The 22105-nt window shown below is 39.7% G+C and overlaps 2 protein-coding genes and 1 long non-coding RNA gene across 3 annotated transcripts in view; 2 read left to right on the top strand and 1 right to left on the bottom strand.

Annotated features, from left to right (window-relative positions):
* Positions 1-6873, bottom strand: part of LOC145454549 (dynein axonemal heavy chain 12-like) — a 57665-nt gene extending 50792 nt beyond the window's left edge. Inside the window, exons 1-10 of the mRNA XM_080332525.1 lie at positions 6593-6873; positions 5878-5968; positions 4998-5024; positions 4743-4932; positions 3950-4025; positions 2825-2983; positions 2562-2757; positions 1573-1725; positions 1050-1260; positions 109-269 (exon numbers count right to left, since the gene is read on the bottom strand). Coding sequence (XP_080188651.1) covers positions 109-269; positions 1050-1260; positions 1573-1725; positions 2562-2757; positions 2825-2983; positions 3950-4025; positions 4743-4932; positions 4998-5024; positions 5878-5968; positions 6593-6744 — 1416 coding nt within the window. The 5' untranslated portion in view covers positions 6745-6873. The remainder of the gene's footprint in view (positions 1-108; positions 270-1049; positions 1261-1572; positions 1726-2561; positions 2758-2824; positions 2984-3949; positions 4026-4742; positions 4933-4997; positions 5025-5877; positions 5969-6592) is intronic.
* Positions 1-22105, top strand: part of LOC145454493 (uncharacterized) — a 426394-nt gene that overhangs the window by 307364 nt on the left and 96925 nt on the right. The window lies entirely within an intron of this gene.
* LOC145454170 (molybdenum cofactor sulfurase-like) lies at positions 8531-11808 on the top strand. Its single transcript, XM_080332188.1, has one exon. It carries the CDS (start codon positions 9208-9210, stop codon positions 11584-11586), a length of 2379 nt encoding a protein of 792 aa, XP_080188314.1. The 5' UTR covers positions 8531-9207; the 3' UTR covers positions 11587-11808.

Genomic DNA, 22105 nt, shown 5'->3' with positions numbered 1-22105 from the left:
GTAGTGTGAGTAGGATAAATCTACTTCAAGATGGTATTCGGGACAACTTTGTAACCACAATGGTTACTAGCATACTTGTAAGCAACTCGGCCGCAGACGGTCACATACCATATCAAAATGGACGACATTGTCCAAGTCATTAATCTCTCGTGTGAAGGTTCGGAATTTCTCAATGAATGCGCAGTAGTCTTCGAACGAATGCTCTTCGGCCATGAATTTTTCGATGTCCGCAGCTGCCTCGCCGTTTACAAGAAAACTGTAGTCTTTCACTGTTGAATGGAGACAGATTTCAACAACTGGATATTGCTGAGTACGAAAATAAGCTATTGCCGCAAATTGATGAATGCAAAGTCACAAAGATGCATGTTCACTGTTCACTACAGAAGTAAAAAATCGAAAAGTATATTCTCATCGAAATGAACCCGAATATTTTGGGCTGACACTCGTCAGGGGTGTCAGAAACTAGTGGAGAATTGGAAATAACATTATATATCAACAATCGTATGACAAAATATGACATCACCAGCATGAAATTTTCGATAACAGATTGTTCAATGTACTATTTTTTAGTGGTACACAAACTCCTTTTGTTGACACAGCCTTGGCTGGAGCAAAATTATAATACACACACCAATTCCCTGTGTAGCAGACGGGACTCTGCCTTAAATGCAGGACTGTAAACATTATTTATGGTTCTGAAACTTGGTTATTTGTTGGGGGGAAAGCCCGATAAGATAGATTTTCTTTGTATTCTGTACTGAGCTACAAAGTATTTAATTTCATGCATGATGCTCTTACTAGGCAAGAAACGCAGATAGTTATATAAAACCAAAGCAGTAATATCTAGCATTTGTCCAGCGTGGCATGGTAGCGTAGTAGTATAGTAGGAAAATGTACATTTTGGATATAATAGATACGTAGATTCATTCTGAAAGCTCTAAAATCTCGAAATGCATTGTGAAATAACGAATTAGCAAATAAACAAACTGCCAGTATGATAATATTGGAAGTAGAAGATCCTGATCAGAAAACGTGTTCAATTTTCTCACCAAACCCTTGCATATATTCCTGTGGTTCCACAAAATTATTTTTGACAGCTTCCTTCAAAAAGGCGAGCGCTTTATTGCTAATGTGGTCCGCAATATCTGTATCGATGGGAATGGTGGTGCTTGACCCTGACAGCCACGACTGCACTGTCGGTACGCTGTGCATGCTGCCCATGATAGTCTTCGCAACAAAGATAATGCAATCTTCAAGGTCCTGAATAAAAAAGAGATTGAAGCATTTTCTCATAAGTGGTCAGTAGGACTATTCAGAATACTAAAGTAGGTTTACTTACTTGCACTACACACTCTAGTGGTGAAAACCCCTTCCAAATTCTACATAATTATTTAATTTATTGTTTTACTTTAGGTAGTTTTGACAGGTCTTGAAAATGGCTACACTTTACTTGGAAATAAGTAGTAATTTGCATTAGTACTTCTACATTAGTAACATCTATAACGGCCTTGGCAACATCTACAATTTCTACTAGAAATTTCCGCAATATGACGGCTACGTTGCTTGACTTACTTGATAAGAAGGAAAGAATTCCATCTTTCCGTCGGTTTTCGACGGGTTCTCATCGAATGTCAGTTGCATTTTGAAGATCGGGAGCTGAGATTTGTTCTCCTCTTTGAAGAGACTGACCCAATGCTCTAAGGAGCGTTCCACCAGATCTTTTAGCTTAAAATTGAAGGAAGAAATCCAGATTTTGTACTCGGCAATGAATATTTTTTCCTCTGTATGTGCAGATAAAGAATTGGGAGCATTGAAAAGGACTTGCAGGTACAGGCAGACAGAACATTTATCATCCCGTCACACATAATAGAGAGAAAGAGGCAATATGACCTGCGAAACCGTTGTTTGGTGCTCAAAATTTAAGCTCGACAGCAACACACCAATGAGCAAGGAACAAAGTTTGGTGCCCAGGATGGTGCTATACTTTACTATAGCTATTTTCAGATTTGACACATCAATTTTCAATTGCTTCCAACATAATTCAGTGGATACTAAAATCCAGGCATGCAAAATATAATCAGAACACTCTCAAATAAGTAATATGATACGCTCTATTTGCACTCCCACATTTCACCACATGAAAGTGATACGTTGTCATAAATTCTAAATATAGCATCAAATTGCTACACAGGAGAAACAATGAGATACTAGAACTCATGCTGAGTAGGCAAACCAACATGAAATTTGATACTATGTGACCTGAGAGATTCAATATTACAACAACAAGCTATAGCTAGAATCCTGACTGAGAATTGAAAATTTCATAGGGCAATTGTCTTTCAATGATAATTTGATGGATGTCGTCAGTAACAAAGTACGGTACTTATATTTTTTGGAGTAGTCAAATTGGGTTTTATACTACTTCCATTCTACATAACAGTTTAGGCAATACTGCTTACTTTTAGCACTTCAGAGTTTCTGAAGTAGGAAGCAGTTTTAGAATATGTCTACGTCGGTTTCATATGTGAAATGTTCATAATGTTCGAAATAGCATTTGATACCTGGTTGGAAATCAACGTCGACACACAAGTGTAAAATGAGTCCATCTTGTAGCTTTTAATGTTAGAAAAGCGTTTATTATCCGTGAATATATTGAGAACTTTCGGGAACCATCCGTGCATCAAATCGCCTTCCGATTTCTCTGCCGCCAAAAGCACGTGATTCTTCAAACTTTCAATTTCTGTCGGCCCCTGATTTCTGTGTGATGGCACCGCTCAAGTTTAAGCACCGAACAGGTGCTTAAATTTGTGTGTTAAATTCATACCTGAGGTCACTGAGGACGACCAGTATCATGGATTGTAAGCTGTCTTGACACATGTCAAGTACGGTTTGCATGGACGGGTGCGTGATCCACAGATTGGACACAATTTCCATTTTGGCCTTTACAAAAGTGTCGTGCCACGGACTTGAATAATCCAGTCCCCTGTGAATACAAAATAACATGTTCGGTAATCAATTTGATGTTCATTGCAAGGTATTGTGTATTGTGTCGTATTGTGGGCCTACATAGTGTGTGTTTAATGATCAGATGAAAAATATAGAACCGCTGATTTCATTGCATTGAATTACAGATCTTGACAGTGCATGGGCCATTGCACATCAAGGAAATTTGCCAATTCATATCAGCCAATCATTTCTCCGTAGAATGCTATTGCCATCGCTGAAGCCGTATCAGCTAGTGAGGAATAGTGCTGAAATCAATTTCACTATTTCAAAATGCTTTACTAACGGATCTTCCGAAATCTCAAATCAGGTAGAGGTTTCCCCTGATATGATGGTGTGACATGAGTACTACAGTTGAGATTCAACTGTTTTTTGGTGTTAAATACTAATGATGTTGCTAAATGCATGCAGTCCTATCAAGTAATATCAATCAAATAAATCGACAGTGACTACCCAAAACAAATAATTCATTTCCACATATACTTGATTCAGAATCAAGTACTCGCGTGTTCTCTAACACATTTTATTGTGAGACATCACCAGTGCAAGCCACTACTGTTTTGTAGAGATAATTCAAAAACAAAACAATACAGTACTGTTTTATTGTTATATGATTTGCAATAGTCAATAATGAAGTCAATAAAACAAGCGAGGCATATTCTACACCTTGCCCAACAAGAACACAGCCTCACTACTCAGTACCTAGAAATGGTTTTCTCTGCTTTTCTGAAATAATAATCTTCTATATTAGTGAGCTATGCATATTAAAGAATGGTGAGAGAGCATGCAGTGATGCAGGTATACACTGTTATTTCTGAAGGTCACCGATGAGGCAAGATTAAAGAACTTTAAGACAGAAGCTTGTAGATATCAAGATTGCACCAACTGCGGGAACACAAAGAATGTGGCACAGATATTTTGAACTGAAATAAAGAAAAAGTCTTACAGTGGTTCGGCAGGCGGAGGTCCTGAAACTACGTTTTCCAATCCCTTTACGGACGGCTTCAAGAGGACGTGTTGAACTGTCAAAATTTCGATATTAATTGAATCATACAACAGACCGCAGGGTAGCGCTGTTGGGCACTAGATGTATGGGTCAGTTACTGGACAGTAACTTTAAAGACAGTTACTTAAGGAATAGACTGCAATACAGGTATTCTATACAGCTGTGTGAAACACAGAAAGTACCCACCTTCAATTGACTAATAAAGCATGCAATGCCTACTTTTTTGAACTATTTAGTCACATGATATTTTCAGGATCACTCATTTTTAACTTCTAATCAAAGTAATTTTGGCACGCTTAAGAAATTGCTACTTTTACTTGTAATTGAGTAAAAATCTACATGATAGGGACAGACAGTTCTGACCATAAAATGTATTAAAGTAGGCCAACTACAATTTAACTTATTGTACAATAATCCGTAATAAAACTGCATAAGTGTTCAATGTTTTGTCAAGATTACCGTAATTCTTTCAGTGTCATAAAACATCAAAATTTCCAATTTTGATGAGTAATTTTGCAATTTTAGGCCAAAAAATAATCGTCCTAGTATGCGACCCCTCCACCAACTCTACTTTTACAACCACTTTTTAGAGCATTGATTTTCTAGTTTTACTAGAAGTACTTGGAAATCACTACTTCTACTTGAGTATGTATTTACAATATTACTTGCTTGACAGTAGACTGCCACCTCTGCAGAAAGCCCGATGTAGAGTTTATAAAGTGACAACACTCACCCATCGATTTCTTCATGCTGGACGTAAAATCCTTCTTCACTTCAACAAACAGCTCCTCGATGTGCTCCCGTTGTCCAGCCGATTCCTGGAGATGTTCCGGTACTTTCGTCAGCATCGAGTTGAGCCATTCTTGCTGCAACGGTACCACCGGGCCGCCCTCGGCGCATTTCTTCATGTACATGTACATTTGCTGATAACGGCACGAGAATGTAAAATAGATTATATAAGTAGATTGGTCGTCGCTCACAAACTTACCCGGGTCTTTCTGGCGGAGCTCATCATCTACAAAAAATAAATGCGGGTCAACTTGGATGCAGCAAACGAATGAATCTGGCCACATCGTTGTCGTAGTAAATTGGGTTTGCCAATTACCATTTGCCTGTAGATTTGGCCAACGAATAATAATAACAGGAAATAAGAAGACTTTATAATCAAATTTCAGCAATGGGTATCTAATATCCATGAGGATTGTAACAAAATGAAAAAAAAAATGTAAAAATGAACTGAAAATATAAGTATTATAGGTTACTGTTTAGTGTTCAACTTATCTAATTTGAAGACTACCCCAAGTCGTTTCGACACCCTGCAATATTTCCTTATATCAGACGCGCACAGCACCTCCGCATGAATGAAATTGCCATTATGGAAAAATGGTGAACAATTACTTGTGAGTACATACGAAATGCACCACAACCCCCTGTGATCAAACATATATTTGTTTGTTCGCAGTTGAATTTGCATGGCTGCCCAGCCGACTCTCATGAGCTGGGAAACGAAATCGTAATGAAGAGTAGCCTATTTAGTCAGTTATTACAAAATAAGTTTCCGAATCCATGCAAAAACTTGTTCCATGGTAGGGCACAGTGATTCATAAAATATGCGAGTTGCTGTGCTCTCAAAGTTGCACCAGACTTAATGACTGAACAGTCATTTGGCTTACCCTATTCCGTTGGCACGCGTATAATATTCAGCGTTTCATGTTCCCCTTTGCTATTCAATGTTGTAGCCTCATTGATAAAAAAATCTGACTGACTGACAAGTGCTGAAGTGTAAAATGTGCACCTCACTGCTATCCGGAAAGGTTTAATGTACGATGGCGTATCTTACATCAAATTACGCAAGGAGCAAAGCTTACCGATGTTGGCATTTCGGGAGGATACTGCTTTGGAGGTTGCCTTCGCACTTCGTCTGCTGTTTCTTCAGCAGCTTTACATGCTTCATTCACTCTGCAATGCAAGGATATTTGAGCTTCTACATTTCATTAGCAGACCAAGGACTGCTAAAGGTAATAAAATGTGTACGAGATTGAGATCGTCATTATTATGCAATCTCGGTCGAAAGAAAGTGTTACTCAACGACAACTAATCAAAATGATAAATACATTGAGAGAAGTATATAATAATCAAACGAAATCTCTTTGAAACAAATCAGGGGAGCATGTGCACCACAATACAGTGAAAATATATGAAAGGTGTAATATTCCACTTGTCAGCAAAACTGAATTTGATTACACTTCATCATAACTAGATTACCATGTAGATAAATAGAAAACATATAGCCTCAAGGTAAGAAATGTTTGCTTGTGATGTTCAGACTAGTAGCATCCAACTCAGATATTGGAAACATGTCAGCAAACGTCGACCTGTTATTGGGTTGATTTTACAATCGATGGGCCGAGAAGCTTGATTTGTTATAGCTAGCTTAGGAATGTTTGTCCCGTATATTTTTGTAGGAACGGAAATAGAGGTAGCTCATCAATGTTTGTTATCAGTTATCACCATGCTTGTTCAATTGCATGTACCATTGTACATAACGCCCCACTATCATTTAAAATTCACAGGTTTACTCACATTATGTTGCTGAGGACATCTTGATATTCATTACTTCGCCGGTATGTCATCAACTTGCTGTTTTGAAATCTTGAACTTGAAACCAACCCATTTTTGCCTGGAATGGGCGGCAAACGTGGTTTTTTGACGCCGCTGCTGCGCGTTTTCTTCATGTTGAATTGCTGTTCTTCAGCAATATATTAAAACTATAATCTCATTTTACATAGTAATCTATCTCAGGTGCTGAGAAATGAAGTTTTTCGGTATAAAACTGAGACGCCCGGCAAATGAAAGAGGAAAGGATGGCGGTTCTTCAGTTATCCCCATATCCCCAGACATTTTTGGGAGACTAATGGTTAGGGTGGGGGGTTTTACTGACTAATTCACATCAATTGTAAGGCCATTCTCCCTAACCCTAACCTAACTCTAATCCAGGGAAAAGTGTCTCGGACCAACGAAAGAAGCATGGAAGGATCTTCTATTGTACAGTACAAACTGTCTCACATAAACCGGCATATTAAGATTATTCCCCAATCTAATGCACCGAGAAGAAATAAAACGATCTCAGTTTTAATTGTCAAGGCTTATTTTTCATGGTTGTTGGTTTTATGACACATTGACTAGGTAGAGTACAGTACAAGTTAGCTTTATTCCGGGTTCCGCTAGAGAACCGATTACAGTGTCTCTCTAGTAAGTTTGCTTGTTTAATAATGCTTTCATCTGTTCAAAGATTGTGACGGAATGATAATCTAGAAAGGAGTCGAAACGACTTGACTAAGTCAACCGCCTCGGTGTTATAATGAAAACATGTCCAGATGAAGCATGCATACTGTATTGTGTGTTGGTGTAGAACTAATCTTCTCTTTTGTAGTAAACTGTCATTCTTACCATCCCCTCTATACTATAATGCACTAAATATCTCTGCTAATCGTATATTGCAGGCACCAAAACATGACAAAACATGACAATAGTACGTGAGTCAACTACAGTTTTCATTTGAGCAGAGTGAGTCGTGTTGCATAGCGACGGTTCCGCATCACCTCATTCGTGTGAACCGCGGTCGCTGAGCCGTACATTCCGTCCGTGGTCCGTGGACTACCAGAAAGTTGACCAGCATGGATAAGATCTGATCTGGTTATTAGATACTCATATAATATAGATTAAATAAAAGCAAATATGGAAATTTCTACGTCCATATTTGCATCCTACCACTGTGATAGTCAAAACGAATACGGTTATGGCGCGTTTTTTATCAGCCTTATTTCATTCGTATCATTTGCATTTTCTCATTATTGAAATAATTTGTTCGCATCGCAAAATCAAATAAAAATATATCTAATCGTGTATTAGCAACATTCTACATGCCCGTATCGAAATCAACGGCGCATGGTGCTGTTTGTTTGGGCTACGCAATAATGAGTATTTAATCAGATCGCTGGAGCCCAGCACTTTTGCAGGCATTATGCAAGATAGCATTGCGAAAAACTGTTGCGGCATGGTTGCGTAGTCATTCGATTTTAACTACAGTTTTTTCTTACGGCATTCGATATTATATAATAAATGATATTATATTTCTACCATTGCATAACCAAGGAATGGTGAATTGCTTACAATATCCGGTGTGATACACAGCGAACGACTATTCTCGATATTATATACGGTAGTTAACGAGTTGAAACGTAGTTGCGAGGCTATTTGCGTTCCTGGCACTCCGATTCGGTGAGTCATAGAAGTGCGTAGAGTTATATGCGTATACATCAGTTTTTATTAGTAAAATGACTCAAATAGACTCGGTAAGCACTAGACAGCTGTGTTTTCTGAAATGACACCTGACGACTGCCGTGGGGCGTGGAGTCTCAACCTATAAGAGGACGGTTGTTGGTGTCATATAGGTTATATATACCCAAAAAACCGCGTTGCATATATACAAAAACCCAGCACGCATCAAAATATTTTAGGTCTGGCTGGTCACATAGCCCACTCTTCGAATAGAATTCGCAATAGGTGTAAACATTTAACCACGCTGGCGACCCAACTTGCCTAAATACAGCCTGCAACACCAGCCGATGTGTCGCAGGGGAGCACCCTACCGAAAATGGCATGTGTATAGCCATACGAAGAGTAGCGTTAATTGAGAATTAATAGCGCTATGAAGTGAATACATTCATTCTACGAAACTAACTAAAGAGATCGCAAATAGCTGAAATATGGACTGTAAGATGTCTTATGTTCTACTGTGCCTTTTTTCCTGACATTTGCAATTGTGTCAGTTTCAGCCCTTGGCTGGTATATTCTATGTACTGCAGATGATATGACAGCTGTGGTAGATGATTATGTTTATGGAAGGCCGCATACTCTGATAATTTGATATCTCCATAGGTCCATGAGATGTCTGGCAGCCTGCTGTATCACTAGAAGTGGCTAGCGCCCTAGCGGTGCAAGTATTGTTTACCTTATTTAATTGATGTTTTTCATGGTCATTCAATGCCAGTACAGTACACATGGTATGTATTTTACAGGTACGAGCATACCTGCATTGTTTCATAGTCTATGAAAGTCAAAACTTTTACTATGATGAAGTTATTGCGATTTCTTCATTCTGGAAATCAGTAGCCAGGTAGTAAGACATCACCGACATGTCTGAAAACAAGTTCCAACATATCAGAGATATCGAATTCAAAAGACTCGGCGATCAAGTATATTTCGATCACACCGGAAGCTGTTTGTATACAGATTCTCACATCAAGAGATATTCTGAACAACTGACGAAAAATGTATTCGGCAATCCACATTCTGGAAATGCTTGCAGCGAGAAAATGTCCGACATCATTCACCAAACAAGACTAGATGTTCTGAGAAGATTTAATGTCACCGTCGATGATTATGATGTCATCTTTACATCAGGCGCGACCGACTCTTTGAAAATAATCGGCGAAAACTTCAATTGGACACCTGGATCTGTGTATGCTTACACTGAAGACAACCACACTTCTGTTGTAGGAATAAGGGAGCTTGCTGCCGAACGAGGGGCAAGTGCTTATTGTGTTTCATGTGCAAAGGCTTTACTATCTGGCTGCACAATTGTGAAGGCCCCGCAAAATTTACTGAAAAGCAAATCTTCTAATGAAAATCCGCTATCACTGTTTGCTTTTCCAGCACAGAGCAATTTCTCAGGAGCAAAGTATCCGTTGACCTGGATAAAAGATGTCAAGAGAAACTTATTGCCTCTGGATCTGATTCACCCATCCAGAAAATGCAATTGGTATGTTTTGTGTGATGCTGCGTCGTTTGTTTCTACCTCTGCCTTGGATTTGAAGGAATATCCGGCCGATTTTGTCACCATTTCATTTTACAAGATGTTTGGTTTCCCCACCGGTTTAGGTGCATTGCTAGTCAGAAAGAATTCAGAAGAAACATTGTGCAATAAAAAATTCTTTGGCGGTGGCTCTGTGTCTGGTTGGCTTGCATCGCGAGACTTTCATTCACCAAAGCCTGTTTTGCACGATAGATTTGAAGACGGAAGTAGTTCATTTTTAAGCATCCTAGCATTGAAGCTCGGATTTGATACGTTCAACCAGTTGGGACTAACCATTGACGCTATAGAAAAACATACCCATGACTTATGGAGAAATTTATACTACTCCATGAAAACACTCGCACATGAAAATGGAATGCCTCTTGTAGAGATTTACCTCAATCAAGACGACTCTACGATAAATTGTACGTCTCAAGGACCTATTCTTGCCTTCAACATTAAGAGATCAGACGGTAGCTATGTGGGTTACAATCATGTTGTGCAATTAGCGAACAGTAATAATATTTATTTGAGAGGTGGGTGTTTTTGCAACTTGGGCGCATGTGTTTCCTTGATCGGTACTGAAATCAATGTCCTTCTTGAAGCGTATGGAAATGGCCATGTATGCGGTGATGCAATTGATCTTATCGAAGGTAAACCCATTGGCGCTGTAAGAATGTCATTAGGACCACATTCCACTGTGGGTGATGTCAATACTTACATTGAATTCCTGACCGACTGTTTTAGAGAAGAGAGCTGCGTATATACTTCACAATATTCTGCCGATCCCGATAAATCTACAAAAATCATTCTGGATGATATTTTATTGTACCCAGTCAAGTCCTGTCAAGGAATGTCTGTCAAGAAGTGGGAAATTTGTGATACCGGTTTAAAGTATGACCGTATGTGGATGGTGGTTGATGAGTACGGATCTCCCATCACCTTGAAAAAAGCACCTCATCTAACGTCCATACGTCCGACAGTTGATGTTACAAAGCAATGTTTAACTCTGCGAGCAGATGACATGGATAGCATTGCCGTACCGTTTATTCAGAATTTGAAGGAAGCTGTTGTCCGTGATCTAAATGTGAACGCAAAATGCGTAAGCAAAGTCTGCGGCGATACTGTGGTCGGGTACGATTGTGGTGAATCAGTGGCACTGTGGTTAAGCCAGATTTTAAATGTGTCTTGTTCATTGGTTCAAAAATGTTTCGATTCACAAAGATACACGAGCAAACGTTTCAACGCTTACGGCAACCCAAATAAGATATCTCTGGTAAACGAAGCCCAACTGCTGCTTGTAAACCGGTCCAGTATAGAATACTTGTGCAGAAGAATGATTGAACACGGTTACTTGGATGAAAGTGACACGATGCTGGATAACATGGCCAAAAGATTCCGAGCCAATCTCGTTGTCTCTGGTGCGTCATCGTTTTCAGAAGACAAATGGAATCGTATTTCATTCAATGCCACCAACATCGGCGGAAAGAATGGCAGAGTCGACATGGTCAAATGTGGTTTGTGCCAAAGATGTAATGTCATCTGCATTGACCCGGACACGGGCCAGAAGCTCAACGGTCCACTTCGGGCTTTGGCTAATGTCTCCTTGAGTGATAATGCCGTTCGAAGAAAGCCAACATTTGGGATTTACTTGAAGTGTGACCAGTCTTCATGTGTTCTAACTGCAAAAAGTGAAGTCACCATAGAAGACATTACATGAGAATCGACAATATATTTACCTACTTGGATGCAATATTTTTGATTTTCATAGTTATTTCATCGTTATGAATCCTGTTCCTTTTTTAATTCCAGTCGCTCATATTTATGTACAAGCAAAATGTGTTATATGTGTCTGTGTGCGTGTGTGTGAGTGTTTGTGTTATGAATATCATGAAAATAAATGCCTTGATCCAATAAAAAAATGCCAACACATCACAAGAAATATTATTCTGTATCACAAATATGTCCACTTCCCCGATGCTCATGTTTTTTTACTGGTTAGTACCAGAGGTGGTCGATAACAAAGTACTTCTACTTTTTGAAGTAGATTTTGCCTACTCACACTACTTTTTAAGTAGTTATGATTTTAGACTACTTCTACTTGACAGTTTTCAGTTTTGTAGGCAAAAATAAGCGTAGAATCCCTACTTGTGAACCACCACTTCTACTTGAGTAGCGACGGTGACTACTTTGACCACCTCTGGTTAGTAATTTCAGAGTACAAAGACCCAAATAAAATAAATGGAGGCCTGCCAAAGAAAAAATGATGGGTAAAAGAAATATTTAGTTATAGATTCATAGTCGTTTACTTAATGACCCATACCCTCGTATTTTTCCGAATTTTTCAACTACAGCCGTATATTATTATGGTCACATTGTATAATCTAGATCAGTGGTTCCCAAGTCCCAACGTGGCCGACGTCGCTTTCTTTGTAAATCATACGTCATTTGCTTATTACGTCATAATGCGCCCATTACCCAACTCTATGCAGGACTATTCGTCGCACCCAACGATTTGCATTCTTGCCAGGTCCGTAACTGCCACACCCCAATCTCCCCAATAGGACCGGGAGCGAGCTCTAAGGGGATTCAAAAGTATTTCGTAAATCAACATAAATTATTATAGAGTATTTTCAAGAGAGTTAATTAACTTGAAAATTTTCTTCGAGCTTCCGGATTTAATGTCTCTAAATAGCTTGATTTTGAAATGCATACCTCTCCCCCCCCCCCTCAAGAAAAAAAAGCATGCATAATTTATAGGAATATGCATTTCGGTGGCGGTCATTACCCCGCCACGACACACCAAAAGACGTATGCAATTTCGGCCAACATTCAACTCAACAAAGTGTGCTACCAAAGAATGACCTTGGCCAAAACGTTGGGTATGTGTCCATTGTCAGTAGCCGCGCTCTGTGGGCGTGACGAATAGTCCGGTCCCTCCAATCTGAGCCCCAGCAATGCAAATGCTAGCCGGGGCACTCACAGAAGAATGAAGACATGACAATTTGTGTGTGCGTCTCACGAAAGTTTTTCGTTTAGTCTACTGCGTTTGGGCGACTACAGTATCATTTGATTATAAGGCGGGAGGTCACGAATTAACAACATACAATATAGTAATTATAACAACATACCAGATGCTATAATTATGAATTACGTGCCCCCCATCTCTACCGCTAAATCTGAATGAATAGCAATATAATGCAATTACCAACAGACATGGGGTAATCGCGATTAGTAATCGTAATCGATTACGACGATTACAGCATTTTCGAGTAATCGTAATCGTAATCGACTACTTCACATATCTAATCGATTTCTTTGTGAATGAACGATTACTTTTTATTTGTGCAATGAATATGACATAACCGAACATTTGTGAATAAGGAAGAGATATTATACCAGGCTATTGATAGTTTTAAACGGTTAATTTTCAAACGCCACTGCTCATTATTACGTCAGAAGTATTAGCTTTGCTCGTCCTTGCGTAAGTATCCACACGTAGTAAATATATATTCGATGTACAATTGTACATTGCTGTGTGATTGTTGGAACAGCGTAAGCCATCTTGTATATCAGGTTATCAATACACTCCAGACGCCACTACCTCGCAGCAAGATAATAATCACCAGTCTGCCTAGTTTCAAATAGTAACTTATGTTTGGTTATGCTTAGACGCAGTTTGACCGTTGCTGCTTGGCGAGCAGTAGGCCTATGTATGTAGTATACGTATATATTTGTACGTACACCGGACAAAGATTTGAAATTTTGTACTCGTGAAATACAACACATTACGATGGTTTAAATCAACAACTGCTGATATATATCATAACCGAGCCGTTCTTTGCCGTTTCTCGTAACGGCAGCTTGCAATATCTGTAATAAGGGGAAGGTAAAATTTTAAGTTCACTTTATATTGTTCTCATATGACTCTACTTGAAACGGGCACCAACCGTTATTTCACAATTCATCACTCTACAGTTATACATGTCGCCATATAGCCATCCGCTTATACACAATGTTAGCGCGGGTTGTAGGTACAATCAGGACCAAAACAGTTATTCGTCCTCCACTCCAAGCGTTGGTATTGGTAGGGTTGTAACCAAATCACAATGTTCCGAGTCACAAGTCAATCTCACTTTGATAGTTTTGACTCGAGTCAAGTCGAGTCATTTTCAATTCACCCCCGAGTCACGTCCGAGTCCAAGTCAGTTAGTATAGGGTCGCGTCTGAGTCATAGTGTTTGACTCGAGTACGGGTCCAAGTTGCTATGTTCACAGATCAGTCTTCAGGTCAATCCGGTTCAACCCACTTTTTTCATCTCTGCTCGAGTAATATTTAATGGCTCGTATTCATAATATAGTAATTTTCATCATTTTCCACAGTGATGGTCCTATTTCCAAGTATCAGGACTGATAGACGAAATACAAATAATGTGGTCACTTTACTATTCTTCGAAGTTACATGGAATGTCTGTCTTGGCCGTTCTAGTTTCGAGTCATGTGACTTGGTTCGAGTCATGCAAAATGACTCGAGTACAAGTCGAGTCTATACAAAAATTGACTCGAATCGAGTCAATTTACGTATTTGAAAAAATGACTCGAGTCAAGTCTAGTCACCAAAAAAGCACGACTCGAGTCATTACATAACCCTGGGTATTGGGGCTCCATAGGATGGTCAGTTTTCATGTTGATGATTGAATTTCGTCAATAATATTGGTAATTGAATTATATTGCTATTCATTCAGATTTACGGTAGAGCTGGGGGCACGTAATTCCTAATTATAGCATCTGGTATGTTGTTATAATTACTTTATTGAACGTTGTTAATTCGTGACCTTACGTCTTTTATCAAAAAATACTGTAGTCGCCCAAACGTAGCAGACTAAAAGAAAAACATTCGTGAGACGCACACACAAATTGTCATGCCTTCATTCCTCTGTGAGTGTCCCGGTTGGCATTTGCGTTAATGGGGCTCAGATTGGAAGGACCGGACTATTCGTCACGCCCGCAGAGCGCGGCCACTGACAATTGACACATACCCAAAGTTTTGGCCAAGGTCATTCTTTGGTAGCACACTTTGTAGAGTTGCATGTTGGCCGGAATTGCATACGTCTTTTGGTGTGTCGTGGCGGGGTAATGACCGCCACCGAAATGCCTATTCCTATAAATTTTGCATGCTTTTTTTCTTGAGGGGGATAGGTATGCATTTCAAAATCAAGCTATTTAGAGACATTAAATCCCGAAGCTTGAAGAAAATTTTCAAGTTAATTAACTCTCTTGAAAATACTCGATGATAATTTATGTTGATTTACGAAATACTTTTGAGTCCCCTTAGCGCTCGCTCCCGGTCCTATTGGGGAGTTTGGGGTGTGGCAGTTACGGACCTGGCAAGAATGCAAATCGTTGGGTGCGACGAATAGTCCTGCATAGAGTTGGGCAATGGGTACATTATGACGTAACAAGCAAATGACGTAGGATATATAAAGAAAGTTGTTATCTCATTAGACCTTTTTATCGCGAGCCTTATATTGTCTTCCAATATCTCTTCTAAAATTAGTTCTAAGAAGCAAAACAAATGTAATCGTGAGTAATCGTGATTACTTTTGAAATGTAATCGTAATCGTAATCGACTACTTCCTGATTTTGCTGTAATCGTAATCGTAATCGTAATCGCGGGATTCACAAGTAATCGTAATCGCAATCGATTACATTCGTGAAGTAATCACCCCATGTCTGATTACCAATATGACGAAATTCCGTCATCAACTTGAAAACTGACCACCATGGGGTTCCAATACCCAGGGTTGTAATGACTCGAGTCGGAATTATTTGGTGACTATACTTGACTCGAGTCATTTCTTTAAATGCGTAAATTGACTCGACTTGAGTCCATTTTTGTATTGACTCGACTTGTACTCGAGTCATTTTGCATGACTCGAACCAAATCATATGACTCGAGACTAGAACGGCCAAGACAGACATTCCATGTAACTTCGAAGAATAGTAAAGTTACCACCTTATTTGTATTTCGTCTATCAGTCCTGGTACATGGAAGTAGGGCCGTAAACTGTGAAAACTGATGAAAATTACTATATTATGAATACGAGCCATTCTATATCACTCGAGCAGAGTTGAAAAAAGTGGGTTAATTGAACCTAGGGTGACCATATTTCAGCAACCCAAATTCCGGACATTCTTTAGCGCCCACTAGTGGATTTCCAATCAGATATGACGTCACACCAGCAAAGCTTTGCTCATAGACCGGAAGTGGTCACGGTTCGGTTCAGGAGAATGTGGCTGTGTGTTGTGTAACCGTGACAGAAAGCACATGTGATGGTAAATCGCGCGCCGCGCGAAGAAAAATTTCATGCATCAGGATAAATATTCCCAAACAATATTGTTTTTATGCTGATTTACTTGAAGAGCTTCTTGGAGGTACAGAACTGCAATATGCAATTAAATAGTATATTCATATTGAAATGAACCCGAATATTTTCGGCTGACACTCGTCAGGGGTAATCGTCAGCAACTAGTAGAGAATTGGAAAGAACATTGTATATCAACAATCAACAAATATCAACAAATAAATCAATATCAACAAAAAAAATAAAAAAATAAAAAATAAAAAAATAGTACGTTGAACGCTCTCTCTTTCATGCTGGTGACGTCATATTTTGTGATACGATTGTTGATATACAATGTTCTTTCCAATTCTCTACTAGTCTCTGACGATTACCCCTGACGAGTGTCAGCCGAAAATATTCCGGTTCATTTCAATATGAATATACTATTTAATTGTATGCTGATTTACGAAAAAATTTATGAGCCTACGTCAAAATTCCGGACATTTGGCATATTTTAGAAATTCCTCCCGGACGCTAGTTTGAACAGTGAAATTCCGGACATGTCCGGGAAATTCCGGACGTATGGCAACCCTAGTTGAACCGGATTGATCTGAAAACTGATCTGTGAACATAACGACTTGGACTCGTACTCGAGTTAAACAGTATGACTGACTTGGACTCGGACTTGACTCGGGGGTGAATTGAAAATGACTCGACCTGACTCGAGTCAAAACTATAAAAGTGATATTAACTTGTGACTCGGAACATTGTGAATTGGTTACAGCCTTACCAATACCAACGTTTGGAGTGGGGGACGAATTGCTATTTTCGTGCTGATTGTAGACCTACAACCCACGCTAACATGGTGTATAAGCGGATGGCTATGGCGACAGGTATAAATGTCGAGTGAAGAATTGTGAAATAACGATTGGCGCCCGTTTCAAGTAGAGTCATATGAGAATAAGATAATAAAGTGAACTTAAAATTCTACCTTCCACTTAATACAGATACAGAAAACTGTCGTTACGAGAAACGGCAAAGAACGGCTCAGTTATGATATATATCAGCAGCTGATGATTTTAACCATCATAATGTTATATTTGTTGAGTACAAAATTTCAAATCTTTGTCCGGTGTACTGCACGTACAACACATACGTATACTACATAGATAGGCCTACTGTTCACCAAGCAGCAACGGTCAAACTGCGTAACCAATCATCAATACATAAGTTACTATTAGAAACTAGGCAGAGTGGTGATTATTTTCTTGCTGCGAGGTAGTGGCGTCTGGAGCACGTCATGGCTTATACTGTTCTAACAATCGCACAACAATATATATCGAATATATATTTACTACGTGTACTGTATATACTTCTAACGCAAGGACGAGCAAAGCTAATACTTCTGACGTAATAATGAGCAGTGGCGTTTGAAAATCAACCGTTTGCGCTATCAATAACCTGGTAGAATATCTCTTCCTTGTTCACGAATGTTCGGTTATGTCAAATTCATTGTAGCCTACAAATAAAAAGTAATTGTTATTTCACAAAGAAATCGATTAGATATGTGAAGTAGTCGATTACGATTACGATTACTTTGGATTTTTTCGATTATAATAGATTGCGATTACGATTACTTGAAAATGCTGTAATCGTCGTAATCGATTACGATTACTAATCGCGATTACCCCATGTCTGCCTTCGAGTCACAAGTCATTTCGAGTCATTGCACATCTTGACTCAAGTCAATTGATTTCCGAAGGTGACTCAAGTCAAGTCACTCGATTTTTGGAGGTGACTCGAGTCGAGTCAAGTCGAGTCAATTCAAGTCAAGTCACGCGTCAAGTCACAATTCAAGTCATGTATTTTCGAAGAATGAGGCATGATTACGTCATTGTATTTGCTAGCACTTTAACATACAGATTGGGTGGTCATTGATTTTAAACCGCGATGAATGAATACAAAGTTCTTGAATATACACAGAAGAAGGCGTTTGTATCGCTCAGACGCTCACATGTACGAAGAACTGTTACATTATACTTAAGTAATTGCATAGCCTCAGTTTGTACTTACCAGCTAAAATAGGGAATATTCAACAATTTGTTAAGATGCAATATTACCCAACTAGCCTGCATATTATTGCGATACAATTCGAGCCTGCGCCAAGGTTTGACGAGTATATAAACTATGTTCGAATTTAATTTAGATAAAACAAGAGGTTTGGTTGAGATAAGAACAGAGATAGACATTTGCTATTTGCATTACTACTAGTTTACGAATTCGCAACTTGTAAGGTCCGATCACTGCGTTTGTGTTCAATTTATTTGTGAGAGAGCAATGTACGCACGATCATTAAACGATTGGTCGCTCTCACGGGCTACACCCGCGAACAATTCGAACAGTAATTTTTATCGACGCCGATTACTTGATGACTTGAAATTAACTCGTGAATATTGCTCCGAGTACGAGTCAATCCACATTTCTGATACGCTGAGTCAAGTCAGGTCATTTTTGCAAAGTGATTCGAGTCAAGTCAAGTCATACGAAAAAGGTGACTCGAGTCTGGCTCGAGTCAAGTGATGGGATGACTCGAGTCATCCCAACACTGACATGTATGCAAATAGGTATGGTATTCGCAAGATGAATTAAATGTTTAATGTAAATGACGCCACAAGGTAAGCGGAAACCAAGAATGGACACAAAAAGGTCGGATTGATATTGTCTCCTTGAGCAGCCCGATACTCGAGCCTACTCAAACGCTGGAAACATCGTGATCCGCGTTGTCGATTGAAATAATCAGTCTAATGTGTTGTATTCTATGTACCTTTGACTTAGTTTGAAAGCTTCAGTAGCTTAGGATCACAAGGCATCGTTGGGTTATATTTTTCATCTGAACAAGTCACACACAAACAATGCGAAGACAAAATGAACGACACGCATCAGTAACGATCCTTTACTCTAACATCCACCTCGGCCCATAGAGCCCGATGTCACAGTTCTTTTCGATGTTGTTGTTTTTTTGAAGCCGCGGCCCTTTCTACTAGTTCTTTTCATTCCTTGTGATGGCTTTCTTTCGTCGGGTCTTTTACTGGGCTGTTTTGTCGCCGTAAGAACGGCGACGGCGGGGGAAGAGGAGCCCAGATAAACCTCCGACGGGAATCGAGCCCAGTCCGTCAGATTGGTGGGCGCTTATCGCAACCACTACACCAGGGGCGGGCAACTTCTCCAGTCGGCGGGCCGGATATAGGAAAATTAAGTACTTGGCGGGCCGGATTGCACATTATTCGCCCATTTATCCACATATACAAGGAATAAATCGTATTTAATGAATGTATTTTAACGACAGCAATGTCACTTTAAAGCCATTACTCGCCGATAATGACGAAGACAGTGTGGATTTGAGAATAGCATTGTCATACTGCAGCAGGCGCCGCCATGTCTGCTTCTATCTGATCAATCAACACACGGCGCAATACTTAATTAAGATTTCAAGGCATTCGATAACCCCGGTAGGCCTACCCCTAATTTACCAAGATATCAATTCATTAGGGTGGAGTAGGTGACGAGATAGCGTCGTTGTTCAACTGTGTGGCCTGATTAATCTCGATATTGAATTCATGCGGTCCGCGTCCTCTACGAAATTTGAAAAGTGGCCTGCGACCCGTCTTGAGTTGACGACCCCTGGTATAAGCGGTGTGACGTCCTCTTTTAAGAGGAATTATCCTCTTTTTTGACTTTTTTGAAATTGTCCTCGTAGGACGCCCAAATGTCCTCTTTTTGAAGATTTTGTCCTCTTTTTTGAGAATTTCGGGTAAATATATGGGAAAATCGACTGAGATACAGTAAATTAGCACTGAAGTAACGCTCCAGCGGTTATTTCTGGAGATGAGCCGGAAAGTTGACCTTTTTTTAGTCAACCAACTGATAATGTGAAAGGAAAAACTGTATTTTAGTCAACCGACCACGAAGTGGGAAAAATAACCATTTTTCAGGATTTTCCGCCGGTTTTGTAAGTCTGAAAATTTTAAAAAAGTGTCCTCTTTTCAGATTTCCAAAATATGGTAACCCTACGTGTTACAAAAGGCTATAGAAGTGTGCCGTTCTACAAGTCGGCGGTTACGGAATGAAAAATAAGAAATATCAGCCTGGTGTAAATTTCTATTGTAGTCGACAAACACCATGATTACCACAAACGACATTATGGTTGAGTACATCGTAAATGCCGATAATGCAAGTCTTCTCGCTTCGACAAACTTACGCGTAACCTCCACTCTCGCACGCTGAGCATACAAGTATATCATAACATACAGTCACTAAAATTGGAGGTAGTATGCAAGTAGTGGGAAAGCTCGGCAGACTAGGGCCGCGAGCCACATTATCATGTAAGACAGAAAACTCTCCGCGGGCTGGACAAAATCCCTTCGCGGGTCGGATCCGGCCCGCGGGCCGTATGTTGCCCGCCCCTGCACTACACTGTCTTCTCCGCCACTACGGCATATCGACGGAAATATACATGGAAATAGTAAGAAAAATTTAGCCATTACCTTTCTTCTTTCTAATATATATCGTATGCAATTTGTTTAGCGAATGGCTGTTGGCCTCCGGTTTCTGCAAGTGACGTCACTCTGAAAGGGGCAAACGGTATATGCATAGCAATTTACAGCGTAGCCACGTAGCTACGCTGTAAATTGCTATGGTATATACGCTGCAACAAATTTCATTTGAAATCGAAGATATAGGCCTATATCTGTACAGTGTACAGTGGCGTAGCGGGCACTTGGCGGTTCTGGCTCTGCGCCAGGGGCGGCAGGCTCCAAGGGGCGGCAAAATGAGGCTACACAGTGTACACAGCCGGATAAAAGCAGCGTAATTGGTAGTCCTATAGCTGGCATCCCGCGAGCTAAAATTTAATCAAACTGGTCTCAATCAAAAGCTAGTGTCGCGCTGCTTCCGAAAACACGAATTAATATCTTAACATGGCAATAGAACCACTCCAAAATAGCCGTCAAGGCCGATTGTTCCTAACAATCGGAACGCCGCAACACACTGACCAATTGACCATGATAATGGAAATTATATCGATCGATTATTCGGAACAATGCTTATTTCCATACCAGTATTTAAATTGTATTTCCGGAATCAGGTCAACAATGGTTTCGATTAAGATCAGTATTGTTAAATTTGAGCGCTCGGAGGGCCTGGACAACAATATGATGACCATGACCAATTATGCTGCTTTTAGCTGGCTCTGCAGTAGGCCTGTCTGGGTATTCAAGTGTGACAACTAAACTTAAAGCCCAAACTAGGTTTACCGGCATAGCCTACACCACTTGATGATATTTGGATTTTTTAATCCCCACGCGCTGCTGCAAAGCGAAAGTCACAATTTATTCACCAGCGCTTTTAAAAGCACCTATGACGACGAGGTGGACTTTTTGGAGTTAGCTGTGGAAATTGACAGATTTAAGAGGCTGTTATGGAGCAGTGGTTAGTTAATGCAAAGCTACCTGATGCGACACCACACCATATTTATGCTCGTGTCTGAAACTTTATCTGACCATTGGTGTTTCAATTGCAAGCTGCGAGAGGAGCTTCTCAAAGCTCAAACTGATTAAGTCTTATTTACGTTCTACCATGAATGATGATCGGCTATCAGCTCTATCCATTCTGTCTATAGAAAGAGATTATACGTTCAAAAACTTGAAATCGAGGTTATTATCGCTGATTTTGCTTTGAGGCGGCTATTGATTTCTATTAGCACAATACATTCGTTCGCCATTTCTTGTCTGTCTTATTTTTGGCCTTATTAACGTTGAGACGGTGAGGCTGAGATGCGGCATATGATTTGTAATTATTTGTATTGACAAGATTGCTTGAAAATCAATATATGTCGAAA

This window comes from Botryllus schlosseri, chromosome 13 (genome assembly GCF_051294905.1).
Source record: "Botryllus schlosseri isolate E-star chromosome 13, Bs_hap1, whole genome shotgun sequence".
Taxonomy (NCBI): Eukaryota; Metazoa; Chordata; class Ascidiacea; order Stolidobranchia; family Styelidae; genus Botryllus; species Botryllus schlosseri.
Note: the sequence above shows the minus strand (reverse complement) of the source record. Positions and strands in the feature narration are given on the sequence as shown.